Source organism: Gorilla gorilla, chromosome 7 (genome assembly GCF_029281585.2).
Source record: "Gorilla gorilla gorilla isolate KB3781 chromosome 7, NHGRI_mGorGor1-v2.1_pri, whole genome shotgun sequence".
NCBI classification, from domain to species: domain Eukaryota; kingdom Metazoa; phylum Chordata; class Mammalia; order Primates; family Hominidae; genus Gorilla; species Gorilla gorilla.
In genome coordinates this window covers 13087002-13101960 of record NC_073231.2, presented here as the reverse complement: position 1 = coordinate 13101960, position 14959 = coordinate 13087002, and the positions used below count along the sequence as shown (strand labels likewise).

Here is a 14959-nt window from a genome sequence, read left to right as displayed (position 1 = left end):
AACTGCATAACTGAGGGGAGGAAGCACTGCTCTCCTGCTCTCCTGCCAATGTCTCACCATCCAGTCAGAAAACCTCAGAAATGGCTTTGTATCGATTGACATTTTCCCCTCTGCAGATATAGCCTCTATCTGCAGAGACCTTTTGCATTAAAAAAAATACAAAAAACCACAAACCAAGCTGGAGTTGAGCCTTTAAATAAGTATGATAAAACTGACTTTTAAAATTATACAATAAATTAGCTCAAGTTAGAATTACAAACTCAGGACCAGGGAAAGGAATAATTATATATCAGAACTAAAACGATATAACCAACCAGGTGCAGTGGCTCACACCTGTAGTCCCAGCACAATGGGAGGCTAAGGCAGGAGGATCACTTGAGCCCAGAAGGTCAAGTCTGTAGTGAGCTGAGATTGTTCCTCTGTGCTCCAGCCTGGGCAACAGAGTGAGATCCTGTCTCAAAATAAAAATAAAAATAATGATACAGCTGATATTTAGGCAGTAGCAAATTTTACAACACTATTTGCTACTGTAATCTTAGTAGAGTAAAATTTTTATCTTCACTCTTCCCAAGCTATGTACAATTGCATCTTCCTGTTTGATTTCCTGGACCATACATGAGTTGCAATATGAATCATCCTCATCAACTAAGTGAATGAGTTACAGTCGTTATCAGCATACCCACTGGTGAAAATCTTTATTATCTACAATGCTGCAAAAGCAAAAGTTCCAGGAAATGGGTCATTTCTAATAAATCACAAAACAGAACCTACCTTAGAACTTAATAGTCACTTACAAATGTATCCACATTTTACAAAAGAGGAAACTGAGTCTGAAGGGAAATGGGTAGGTGACTTGTCTGAGCGAGTAATGGCCAGAGTGAGATTTTCTGTGATCTAAGATAGTCCACCCTAGAGGAAACTTTAAAATAAGTTTGCACCGTGATTGGAAAGCTAGCTGATAAACCATTCTTTTCTTCACTCCCTGGACTTTTGCTTCCTTCTCCCTTTCCTACGTAGGCCCAGTCTGCATGTCCTTCCCGTCTCCACTCCAGCTCTTCTCTGCAATCTGACAATAGATCCGAGAATCTTTCTGTTCTGCATACTGACTCCCTCTTCTCCCTAGGCAAGGCTAATAGATACAGAACCCTCGCTGGGAGACAGAAAACAAAGGCACGAGGCACTCAGCGGTCTCACAGGGTCACCCAGCAAAGGAGTGGCTTAACTAGAAATAGAAAGCAGATGCTCCCGGCATCCATTAGATTAAAGCAGATTACAGAGGCTTATCCCAGCCTCAGCAAATGCTTCAGATGAAATCATGCATGCAGTCTGGCACCAAAGGAAAATTAGAAGATTCTACCTGCAAAAGTGAAAGCGTAAAAGGCTGCCACATCATCCGAAAGTTACAGGTCACTGAGTTTTATTAATTTGCTCTGCAACAGCACCTTCTGTGATCTCTAGTTTTTCTCTACAGTCTAATGTAAAAAGAAATGCTATTTCAGGGACTGGGTATGAAGTGAGCATGTACCCTCTCTTCAAAAGGACTGAGGGCCAAGGAAGCCTGTATTCTGTTCCGTAGCAGGCTGGGGTGGAGAAGAACCCCAGTCAGAAGGGATACGGGCGACAGCCAAGAAAGTTCCACGTGAGAGAAAGAACGGAGGAAGCGGAAGAGCCACGGCTGCTGGAGAGGGAAGGGAGGCCCAGCCTCTCCCTGCACACAATCCCCAATCCACTCAGCTCTGCCACGGCCTCTCACCTCAACCAAACCCAGCCCTCACTTTTGGGCTCCTGGCCCTAAATGAAAAGCATCATCAATACTTCAGAGTAGTGGGGATTCCAGCTCCCACTGCTATCCAGGCTGGCTGTACAAGTTAAGAGCTTCCCAGCAATGCCCTGATACGCATGACATTCCTAGAAGACCAAAGCAGAGATGTGCTTGTTCCTGGCATATCAAGCTAGAAACACATCCAACCTCCCAGGAAAGAACCATCAATAGAGACTAGATATCACAGCATCAGCAGCATCATCACGCTTCTTATGTAAACTATGTAATAAGTAGGTTTCTAATTCATGATACTGTTCTATAGACAAACTGGGGAGTTGGTTCTATTAGGTTAAATTGCTTCTTTCCAATGCAAGATCGCCACCTAGTGGCTGAAGACGACAACCGCATGCACAAATGATTTCACATACTGGGAAGGGGCTGGGGAGGTGGTGATGAAGGAAAAGGAATTCTCACCCAGGTCTCAAACGGCTTTTTACCCGACTTGGCAATGACTATGGAATGCCTACGCTGTGAAATGGAGAAATTACGTGGAATAAAGGGTCAACCAGGGAGTGTGCTTTATCACACTGGAGGTATCAATATAGAGCATAATTCTCTAACCTGGCATATTAAGAGCTATTTAACACCAACTTTCAGCTGTGAAAAAACACCATGCAGCTAAAAACGTTGAGCAACAAATTAAAATTATTTTCTGACCTAGCTACATAAAGTCCCGTTTTCCTCTAAATATAAGCTGATTCCATTTTTTAGCTCAGCCACAGGACTTGTTCACAGTCTAAAACCTAATCTGGGTCTCATCTCAGATCTCCTAGATCTGAATTCTAACAAGATCCTCAGGCACACCACAGTCAATGCGAAGACTCCAGCACTGTTTCACAGCAATGCAGTCGGAGCTGTCCACAAAGCATGAAGTCGCTATTGGCCCAGAGCTAAAATGCTTCAAGCAACTCAGGACAAACACATAGATTTCAATAACAAGTAAAGAAATGCTTAATCTTACCTTTTGTGAATTTCATATAGTGAACACGGTTTTTGGAGATTTTGGACTTTTCCTCAAGGCTAAAAGATTTCTTTTCCTTCTTGTCCGAGGAATCTTTAAAAAAGATGAAAAAAATACATTAAAGTCTTTCTAATCCAATCTCATTTATTCTCCTAACAGTGGATAGTCCTGAAAGAAAATTTTAGGAGCCCTATCATTAATGATTGAACTCTTTCATTCATTTGCTCTGCAACAGCACCCTTCTGCTGGATCTCTTTTTTCTTTCTACGGGTCAAATGATTAGAAATATTTCCTTAATTTGCATACTATGGATCAGGCCAGGCTGCCCTCCAGAAATTTAGAAAATCCTTGAGGAAGAAATGAAAACTTGTGTTCACACAAAAACCTAGACACAAATGTTCATATTAGCCTTATTCATCATAGCAAAATACCAAAAATCACCCCCAAGTCCTTCAACGTGTGAATGCATGAACAGCTGAGCAACCCCTGGGCCATCCTTACAGTGGAATACGACTCCACAGTGAAGAGCGGCGGCCGCTGCCACCGCAATGGCCAAAACAAACTCCAGGGCATTGTGCCTAGTCAGAGGTCCATCTACAAACATAACATATGACTCCATCTACAGAACATTCTCGACATGACAAAACTACAGAGAGAGAGGACAGATGAATGGTTTCCAGGAGACAAGGATGAAGGTACAGTGGGTACAAATACAAAGATGAGGCATGAGGTTGCTGTGCCGTGGTGGCCAATCCTGTATCTTCACCATTGTGGTTGCTGCATGAATCTGCACTTGTGATAAAATTGCACAGAACCATACGCCCATGTACAAATGAATGGAGACCAAAAAAAAATGATGAAAACTGGCTAAGGTTTGTGGTGCAGTTAACAGTAACACCAAATGTCAACTTCCCGGTTGTGAAAAGCCACAGCAATGTAATGTCTCTCCACCCTGGGAGAACAGGGGGAAAGACGTTCAGGACTCTCTGAATTATTTTGCGAATTCCTACAAGCCTGTAATTATTTCAAAATAAAAAGTTCCTTTAAAAAGTAAATAAAGGTAAGACAGGTTAAATGATCACCTAAATACAGATCAGAGATGACGATTAGGTGACGCATGGAGGAGCAGCAATGGCTCCAAGCCACCTTTTCAGGGTTTCGGGAAGGACAACTGGAAGGGCAAAAGGAGCAGGAACACACCATTGAGGAAGACATCCGAGTGGTAACGCCTTTGACAGAAGGGAAAATGTGAGCCAGAAAGTAGGTCCTTGCCTGAAATATCAGAGCAGGTTGATCTGGGGTTAGAGTCAATTATAAATTAGCTAGCCACCTGCATTCTCTCACCTGTATCTGCTTGTCAAGTTCAGACAGAAGAGTGCCACAGAAATGATCACAGGCAGAAGAGAGACTAAATTTTCCTAGTTTTAAGAACATTCAGATATGAGGTTAGAGAAACTGGGAAAAAAGTGGCCGGGCGCGGTGGCTCATGCCTGTAATCCCAGCACTTTGGGAGGCCGAGGCAGGCAGATCATGAGGTCAGGAGATCGAGACCATCCTGGCTAACATGGTGAAACCCCGTCTCTACTAAAAACACAAAAAAAAATTAGCAGGGGGTGGTGGCGGGCGCCTGTAGTCCCAGCTACTCAGGAGGCTGAGGCAGGAGAATGGTGTGAACCTGGGAGGCGGAGCTTGCAGCGAGCCGAAATCACGCCACTGCACTACAGCCTGGGTGACACAGCGAGACTCCATCTCAAAAAAAAAAAAAAAAAAATCCAACAAACCAACCTTCTTCAGAGGATATAAGAGAAATTGGAAAAAAAGAAACTCTCACCCTGACAGTGGAGCGAAACAAGCACGTGTCCATTCAACAATGTGTGACTGCACTGCAGCCCCTCCCAGGAGTCACTTATTTCAAAGGTATAGTTCCCTATGGGAACTATACAGCAGGCTCAGAAGAACGTGAAGGCAGATGTTCCGCACTTGAGGCAAAGCCCAGCACGGGTTCATTATTTCCACAAGCTGAAACATTCTCTTCTGCAGCCACTTCCCAGGGACACCTTGGATTTTTTGCAAAGACATCCTACTAGTAAATTCTTCTCTTTTGCACTTCATATGGCACGTAACATTTTCAATGCTGATGTTCCAATCACAAATCACAGAGGAAGTTATCAGCTTAAAGCGGCTCCTACCGACTACAAGTGTATGAGGGACGAGGCGCTGGACTGGAGGTTTTCCACGAATTCTTGGATTTCCTTCCCACAACCACTCCATAAGAGAGCTGCTGTGATGCCTGAACTCACTACAGAGGACGACACTGATAAGGCACACCCAGGAAGCCGCCGCGATGGGACCGAAGCCCAGGCAGACATGACTGAGAGGCCACATCCTGAAGCACCACACCGTGCCCTCACAGAGCAGCTCTCTCAGCCTTGAGAGGGCAGAAGAATCGCCTGGTGAGCGTCTCTACCTTCTCAGCATGCAGGTATCAAGAAGGATGCGTGAGCACCCCCAGGCCTTGAGGAATCACTTTCTATCTATTTGTTCACGTGCACTCATGCCTGAAACTGCTCGGAGTCTGAGTTATGCACCAATCTGGCCGTCCTTTCCCGGGTGTCCCCTCCCACTTTACAAAGGAAAGGCACAACTTTCCTCTTACCGGGATCAATGAGGGACAAGGGAATATACTGTTGTCAAAGCAGCAATCAAAGCAGCTGGCCCAGCCCTCACACCCCTACGCTAACCCAGCTCATCAGGAGGTGCACTGCCAAAGAGATGTGTTTAATAAGCATTCATTAAAATTTATAACAGATCTGCTAATTTTATTAACTGTGATCTACTAATCAGGAGGGTAGGTGCAGTGGCTAAAGCCTGTAACCCCAGCACCTTGAGAGGCTGAGGTGGGTGGGTCACAAGGTCAGGAGTTGGAGACCAGCCTGACCAACATGGTGAAACCCCGTCTCTATTAAAAATACAAAAATTAGCCAGGCATGGTGGTGTGCACCTGTAATCCCAGCTACTCGGGAGGCTGAGGCAGGAGAATCGCTTGAACCCGAGAGGCGGAGGTTGCGGTAAGCCAAGATTGTGCCACTGCACTCCAGCCTGGGCCACACAGCGAGAGTCTATCTCAAAAAAAAAAAAAAACAAACAAACAAAAACAAGAGAGAGAAAATAAAACCCTAGATTCTTTATGAAATCCTTCAGAGTAAAGTAAATTTTCTGGCCTTAATCGTGGTTTATGGCTCTAGATTTGCCAGCCACACTATCAGGAGGCTTACAGTGCTGAGTATCTCTGCTTGCTTTTCTTAGATGTTATAATGCATTTAGTCCTCACAACAACCTTCCAAGGATGATACTACTGCTTCCATTTAACCAAAGAGGAAATCGAGGTACACCCATGTTCAGCAATTTACCGAATGTCATACAAATGAAAAGTCAGACCAGGATTAAAATCCAGGCAGTCTGACTCTAGTGTTTGTCTCTAAACCACTGTATTCTATTTAATCTCCAAGTCTTATATGTTCACGCTTACATTCTTACATTCTTTTTTTTTTTGGAGATGGAGTTTCACTCTTGTTGCCCAGGCTGCAGTGCAATGGCGTGATCTCGCCTTACCACAACCTCCGCCTCCCGGGTTTAAGCGATTCTCCTGCCTCAGCCTCCAAGTAGCTGGGATTACAGGCATGCGCCACCACGCCCAGCTAATTTTGTATTTTTAGTAGAGACAGGGTTTCTCCATGTTGGTCAGGCTGGTCTCAAACTCCCGACCTCAGGTGATCGCCCGCCTCAGCCTCCCAAAGTGCTGGTATTACACCGTGCCCAGCCAAGCTTACATTCTTATCTGTGTTTCTACTGAGTTCAACTGTGATCGTAAATATCAAGATGTTTTCTGTGTATAATTAGTAAGGAATACTGTCCTTGAACTTTACTACTTCATAGATCCTGCATTTCCTAATATGAGTCATTCAGTATTCTCAGAAAACATTTTCCTTATCTTTTTCTTCTGCTAATAAATTATCGCCCTTCATATTAGGACCACACACAGAACTGTTAGGTTGTTTCAAAATCATGATCCTATGGATAAGGAAAACTGTCCAAGTTACACATTCCAACAAAAAGTCCAATCTGGTTAGAAAAAATACCAACAAAGCACCTTTCCCTTCACGCTGTTGGGCTCAATTCCACACACGGCACTGCAATAAACCTTCCTATGGTTAGATGTGTGCTGTGATTTTACCAGGTAATTACCAGCATATTCTGCTAGCTACCTCCAAGCAGGACTGTGTCTTATACCTCTGCAGATCCTCACACCTAAACTAGTACCCAGCACACAGCTCAATAAATGTTTGCTGAACTCAAGTCTAATTCATTATTTCACTCCACAAAATTCTCTTTCAATCTACCAAATATCTTTTGATTATTCACACATGACACACAAGGAATAGACTGTTTATAAACAAGAATGTTTATTAAAATGCTTGCAGATTACAACAAAATCCAATTAAAAAATGGGCAAAGTACTTAGACACTTCTTCAAAGAAGATATAAAAATGGCCAATAAGCGATGAAAAGATGCTTAACATCAGTCATTAGGGAAATGGAAATCCAAATCACAATGAGACATCATCTCACACCCATTAGGATGGCTATTATCAAAATTATAAAAGATAATTACTGGTTAGGATACGGAGAAATTGGAACTCTTATGCACTGTTGATGTAGCCACTACAGAATACAGTATGGCAGCTCCTCAAAAAGTTAAAAATAGAACTACTATATGATCCAGCAATCCACTCCCAGGCACTACCCGAAGGAAAGGAAATCAGCATGTTGCAGAGGTACCTGCAAACCCACGTTCACTGGAGCACTATTCACAACAGCCAAGATACGGAATCAACCTAAGTGTCCACCAACACATGAACGGGGAAACATGTGGTGCATACACACCACGGAATACTATTTACCCTTTCGAAAGAATGAGAGTTTTTCATTTGAGGCAACATGGGTGAGCTTGGAGGACATTAAGTGAAATAAGCCAGGCACAGATAAATATCACATATTCTCGTTCATATGGAAAAGCTAAAAGAGTTGAGCTCATAAAAGTAGACAGCAGAATAGTGGTTATTAGAGCTGCGTAAGGAAAATAGCTACGTAGGAACAGCTAAAGATTGGCTAATGGATATAAAAGTCCCACTAGATAAGAGGAAAACGCTCTAGTGTTCTATAGCACTGTAGGGTGACTATAATAAATAATATTTTATTTTATATTTTCAAATAGCTAGAAGAACAGATTTTAAATGCTCCCAACACAAAGAAATAATAAATGTCTGAAGTGATATATATGCCAATTACGTTGATGAACATAACACATGTGTACATTACAAATTGTGCACAGGTATTGACATATCACACTATACTTAATAAATATGTATAATTATGTGTCAAAAATAATAAAAACAAAAAACAAAAAGTAAAAGTAGATAAACATATTTTCATTGAGAACTTATGTCATCTGATTTCCCTACCTGCGGTTTCCTGCCCATGGCAAGTGTTCAGTTCAGCCAGAAGCTGGTTAAAATCATCCTGATGGGCAATCCAGTTGTCCTGAAAATATCAAAGAAATGAACGAGAGGTAAGCCTGTAGTTTACCTATACTGACTGAGATGATACATTTTGGAATCAAGGAAATCCAGTGGTTAATTAAGAAATTTTAAATGTTCCATCAAAATACTATTTGATAAATTTAAGTGGATTCAAGAAATAATATAAAGTTAAAATGCTCTTTATCCAGGTCAATATTAAAAAGGGGCTTCATGGAAGCTTAAGGCCTGATTTCAAATGTGAATGACTTATCGATCAAGTCAGTTTATAGTAAATAATCAACAGGCAACCTGTGTGCTAAACGTTAAAGTAAAACATAATGAAATTACTATTTTTTTCTCACTAGGGGAAATTCCATAGTTGAAAGGACAGGAACCATGCGGGACACAGAAATGCTCTTCTTTGCTCGGCAGAATTAAAATCTTCTAATGACTTGCATCAACTCCAATTTTACAAAACTCTGAGGAAGAGGAGGAGGAAGAACCTTAAGTCCCCTGAAGCGATGAGTTCCCATTTATAAAGTGGTCACCTAATAAGTTTATTATAAAAAAATGAACCTGGCTTTTATAAGAGAATGAAGATCTCCCAAACCAGTGGGAAGCAGGGCTTCAGTGTAGGAATCTGCCTTACTCACATTCTTAGCAATTTTTAAGAATGCTTAAGGTAAAGGAATATGGAATAGGTTTACTGGGCAATGCTTCTTCTAAGAAAATAAGTATATCTGTGTTATCTATCCCTCAACAACTACATTTGAAATCAACTTTATATAAACTCTTTCTTTAGTGGCTAAAAATTTTAGCTCCGCCAATCCACTACTCAGAGATACTGAACTAACCAAAGTAATTCAATTTACCTAAAGTAATTTCCCAGATTTCCTACCAGATCCTGTTAGCTGCAAAAACTTAGCAACAAAACTTTTCAGTTTAGATCCTTTCCAAAAGGGAACAATGATACTAAAAATGAAAAGCGTGGTAGGCCACTGACTCTGAGTTACAGTGCCACGCATTCAAAGCGTCAGTGTTCAAGAGGAAACATGAATAAAAAGAAGTGCTGCACCAATGGTCAGAAGCAGATGAACCAATCAACTTTCAGATTTACAAGACTGAAGCCAATTATGCAAAGACACCCAGGAGGCACACACTGCTGCTCACTTCATTATTGATGGTAGCTCCGAGTCCCAGGTGGTTATTTTTCACTTGAACTTTAATATGATCTGTGGCTCCTTGCTCCTGAGCCCCTAAACCCTGTGGAGATTAAACACAGAGAGTTAGAACATTCCTCTCACTGATACTCAGAAGCAGAGCACTGCTACAAAACTCACAGATGCCTACGGCAGGTGTTCTGAGTTGATGATTCTCTCCATTAAATACTTTCACAAAGCAACATGAGGGAGGACTCTAAGTCCTCTGCATCAATTAGCACTCATCTGTAAGATTTTCCAGGTAAGGACAGATCAAGTGCAAAGACCCGAAGGTGGGAAAAAACTCAGTGTACTGGGAAACCTCAGAGGCACCCATGGTGGCTTCTGCAAATTAAGGAATGAAGGAAATAGGATGACGGAGGGGCTAGATCTCACATAACCTACGGGAGGAATTTGGATTTTATTTTAAAGACAATGGAAAACCACTGGTCTTTTAAGAATGACACGATCTAATTTCCATATTTTAAAACATCATTCTGGCTGCTGTACTGCAAATGGGCCAGAGGAGAAAAAGGAGGGAGGAAGGGAGGCAGCTGAGAGTCTGACCAGTCAGTGAGCTCAAGTGATGACAATGGCTGAAGCAGGGCTCTGCCCTGCATGGAGAAGAGACGACTGGGGTGCCGGAGGCTAGAGAAGAGACGACTGGGGTGCCGGAGGCTAGAGAAGAGACGACTGGGGTGCGGGAGGCTGGAGAAGAATGACGACTGGGGTGCGGGAGGCTGGAGAAGAATGACGACTGGGCTGCGGGAGGCTGGAGAAGAATAACGACTGGGCTGCGGGAGGCTGGAGAAGAGAGGACTGGGGTGCGGGAGGCTGGAGAAGAATGACGACTGGGGTGCGGGAGGCTGGAGAAGAGACGACTGGGCTGCGGGAGGCTGGAGAAGAATGACGACTGGGGTGCGGGAGGCTGGAGAAGAATGACGACTGGGCTGCGGGAGGCTGGAGAAGAATAACGACTGGGGTGCGGGAGGCTGGAGAAGAATGACGACTGGGGTGCGGGAGGCTGGAGAAGAATGACGACTGGGGTGCGGGAGGCTGGAGAAGAGAGGACTGGGGTGCGGGAGGCTGGAGAAGAGAGGACTGGGGTGCGGGAGGCTGGAGAAGAGAGGACTGGGGTGCGGGAGGCTGGAGAAGAGAGGACTGGGGTGCGGGAGGCTGGAGAAGAGAGGACTGGGGTGCGGGAGGCTGGAGAAGAGAGGACTGGGGTGCGGGAGGCTGGAGAAGAATGACGACTGGGGTGCGGGAGGCAAGAGGGCGGAGGAACCAAGCGTGACTCTCAGGTTTCTGGCTTGTATAAGTGGCAGACGGTACCACGTATGAAAAATGGGGAAAACCTGGGAAAAATATATTTGGGGGAATCAAGAGTTTTATAATAGAAATGATACCCTTGAAATGCTTACTCAAGTGGAAGTATCAAGAAGGCTATTGAATTTACAAATCTAGAGCTCAGAGGACAGAACTGGACTCAATATAGAAAAATGACAGTTCCCAGACTTTAGCTAATTCAAAGTGTGTCAAGAAAATGAATGAGATCACCGCAGCAAAGTGCAAAAAAGGGGCCTAAGGTTGCGCCTCAAGGAGCCCTAATAATCAAAAGTCTACAGAAAGAAGAGACAGCAACAAATTTAGGAGTGACAAGTGAGGTTAAAAGAAGAGCAGAAGAGACAATAGTACTGTGGAGGCCAAGACAGAAGTATTTCAAGGAGAGAGTAGTCAATTACATCCAGCACTGCTGAGGAGTTAAGTAATGTGAGAACAAAACAAGCGGCCCAATGATTTGGCACTTAAGAGATCGCTAAAGACCTCAACAAGAACCATTTAAGTGTAGAGGTATCAGCAGAAGCTCTACTGGAGTCAAGAATAAATGGAAAGGGAAAAAGCGTGTAGCCTAGTTGCAATGTCTATGAAAGATGCTAAGCATGGGAGCTTAAATGATAGAGAGTTGACACTTAGGTCCAATCCTAATTTATCATCATAAGGTCACGACAATTTTTGATTTGGGATCAAAATCACTTACTGATCCAAAGCATAAGTTTCTTCCAGTCTCCTAAGAAGGAAGTTTTCCCCTCATTTCTAATCTCTTTTCATAGCTCAGATTTTTTCTGCTTTTCTCCAAAATACCTTTCCTTTAGACCACCCCATCTTCTCCAGCATCCGCTGGCCGAACTTGGAATCGTCATTACTCCAGGCAGTGTTCTGAGGATCCACAGCCCACTTCTGCTTCCGCCGACCTGTAAATGAAAAAGCATTATCATCAGCAATGCAGATGACACCTGCAAAATACCACACAAACATACACATGCATAACTTTGTGTATTTTATGTATGTATGTAAAATATGACATACATTACAATACAGAAATTAATTCAACACTCAACAGAATGTTAGACTGGATCATTTATCCTGATTTCCCTAATAAATGTATATTCTAGACATATAAGTTGACCTCTTAAGATTAAAACTGAAATGTTCCCTCATAATGTGGCAAAGCAAATGCTCAAGATACTAGAGCTGGGCCTTCCATACTCCGCCATCAGCACAACTGAAAGCACCTGTGGACACCAGCATCCTCATCACCATCAGCAGTAGTAGCAGCAGCATCACAGCTTCCACTGCCATGCGTTACTACATACAAAAGAATATGCAATACCAAGGATGCGCTTAAAATAGTAAATGCCAATTATTCAACCTGAGACCTGCTCCAAACGCTGTACATAATATTCAGTTTTCACAGTAACCCAACGAGTGTGGATAGTACCATTGTCACTGGCAGATATGAAAATCTGAGGCTTAGAGAAAGAAATTTGCCCAACATCCCCAAGCAAAAACCAGATCCTTTAAACCAACTTTGTTCCTACTGACTTCAAAGCTTATAGTCTTAATTCACAACATACAATAGTCATTACGCTCTTGGGGAGAGTCAACTGTACCCTCCACACATGTGACCTACAGATAATAACAATCCCATCCCTCTCACTAAGATGCCCTGAAGCCCTCTGACCCCTCTTTGAACTTCTAGAATAACTTATCTGTTTCTTAACATCCACTGTATTAGGGCTATTTATATCCACCTTTCCGGTTTCCCATTAGACCATCATCTCCTTAGGGCTCATATTCATGTCTTTTTTCTGAGGCTTCATTGCAAGAAGTAAAAAAATCACCGTGCCCACAGCAGGCACTCAATAAATATGTGAATGGAATAAACGATAAAAATGAAGAATGGAAACAGGAAGAAAGGAGGAAAGAAGAGGGAGAGGAAAAAAGGAAGGAAGGAGTATAACTGAATTAAAGGAACTGCTTTGAATCTCATCAAAGCAACTTTTTTAATGCATATAAATTACTGATCATTATGAACTCCAGTTTATCACCGTAGTTTTAAGGAAAATTATGGCAAAAATAAAGAACTCCAAAGGTTCAAAGAACAAGAATATGAAACCCAAAAGTAGACTGTGGCGAAATGAGAAATTTGGAAGTGTCATTATCATTTATCTGCCATATCAATATAAGCACATTGTCTCACCATCAACACAACCCCTCCTACCTTGCCCATCTCATCACATAATTAAAAAATAACATGACCCCCTGTCAAAGGGGCTCACTGTGGCACACATAAAATCAATAGAGGCCCATAACTATGCACACTCCAGCAAAAATAGGAAATCCTTTACAAATACACAGGCAGAAAAAAAGGCCCTTAACAAAGCAAAACAAGTTGGGCTCGAATTTGTAGTGTTTTGCAGAAAAAAAAAGGTGACCCAAAAATGTTCCATCTAAATTACCACTTTACTTATCTTGGCAAATACTCAGCATAACACTGCCTCTGCTAATGAACAACACACCAGAGAGAAGCCTGTTAGCCAGTATTCTATATGCAAGCTGGCATCAGTTGTCAGAGTTCATGAGTCTGTGCAGCGCTTGCCAGGGGTCTTTGACTAGGGCTTGTACGAAGGAGACAGTTTTGAGAATAAGCTCACCCTCTGCAGTTAAGAACTGCACACGCTTCACATTACCTACTTATATAAAACAAACTACAACGCCTACACAAGAGATTAGCTATTCAAGGTCAATTCCTCTCCCCTGGGGAAATGGCAGTTAGCTTCAATCAATGGGATCACACCAGTGTTTCCAAACAAGGATGTTGGGGGGGCGGGGGGTTGGCAGTTTCCCATTGAAAATGAGTAACACTGGGTTAAACTAAATTTAATATTGAAGAATCTCCCGGAAACTTTACTATGCAATGTGCAGATCCTCTTAGAGGAGGCCAGAGCAGGCCTGCCATGCTTCCCAGACTTAACTTGACCAGAACCCTGCTTCCCCGGAACATTTCCCAGCTCTAATGTCACCCAAGCTTCCAGGTGTGGAAAATCATGGTAAGGAAAAGACTGCCTCTGAGCTGTTCCAATTGGATCACCTTTTACATGTCCTTTGTAATTCTCATGCCACAGTCTGTTCTGTGCTCAGATCTCAGCTTTGTTCACTAACACAGAAGGCCTGACTGCTATCCTTTGAAAGGCCTGTTTCTAACAGGGAACTCAAGGGTTCCCACCATTCGCAGAACTGGTAAGAGTGGCTCATTGTGCCTGTTTATGCAAATGATACAGTTTATGCTGAGCACCTGCTTTCCTTCTGGGAGCCTGGAATTTTGGTGCCTCCCAGGTAGAGGGTGTCTATGTGACCAGGCCCCAGGAAATCCCTGGCACCGAGTCTCTCACTAGCTTCCCTGGTGGGCAACATTCCATATTTGCTCTCAGAACTCACTACTGGAGGAATTAAGCGTGTTATGTGTGACTCCCTGGGGGAGGGCTCTGGAAGCTTGACGCCTGGCTTAGCCTGGACTTTGCCCCGTGCATCTTTTCCTTCTGCCGGCTTTGCTCTACATCCTTTTGCTGTAATAAATCTTAGCAGTGAGTGCGACTATATGCTGAGTCCTGTGTCTGAATCCCCCAGCACATCATTGAATCTGGGGATGATCTTGGGGACCCTTGACACGATCTGGAACAGCAGTGTTTACAGCATGGCGCTGGGCCTCAGGTAGAATGCCCTGAATCTGCAGAATCACTATTTGGGATGTATTTAACCATCCTCTAGCAGGTACTCCTATGTGGAGATCTAACTGTAAATGGGTCTGTCGGGATAATTTTGGGGCAAATCCAATAAAAACCATCCGCACAACAGCTCAATACCACATGACTTATGCTAGGATCCCATTTACTCTAAAGGGCGTGTTGAGTCCCAAGAGCCAGAAGCAGAAGTTTTAAACAATCTCTCAAAATTCAGAGGTTGATCAGAAGGAGAGTATTGTTACACTAAATTAAATTTGGCCTGAGGAGGCCTCCGTACTTGAGTCCTTACATAAGGAACTACAACCTACGTGAGC

At 43.1% G+C, this 14959-nt stretch overlaps 1 protein-coding gene across 2 annotated transcripts in view; it reads right to left on the bottom strand.

Annotated features, from left to right (window-relative positions):
- Positions 1 to 14959, bottom strand: part of PINX1 (PIN2 (TERF1) interacting telomerase inhibitor 1) — a 75371-nt gene that overhangs the window by 58358 nt on the left and 2054 nt on the right. For both annotated transcript variants that reach the window (XM_004046635.4, XM_019032737.4), the window contains exons 2-5: positions 11704 to 11813; positions 9533 to 9625; positions 8306 to 8384; positions 2784 to 2876 (exon numbers count right to left, since the gene is read on the bottom strand). In XM_004046635.4, coding sequence (XP_004046683.1) covers positions 2784 to 2876; positions 8306 to 8384; positions 9533 to 9625; positions 11704 to 11813 — 375 coding nt within the window. The remainder of the gene's footprint in view (positions 1 to 2783; positions 2877 to 8305; positions 8385 to 9532; positions 9626 to 11703; positions 11814 to 14959) is intronic.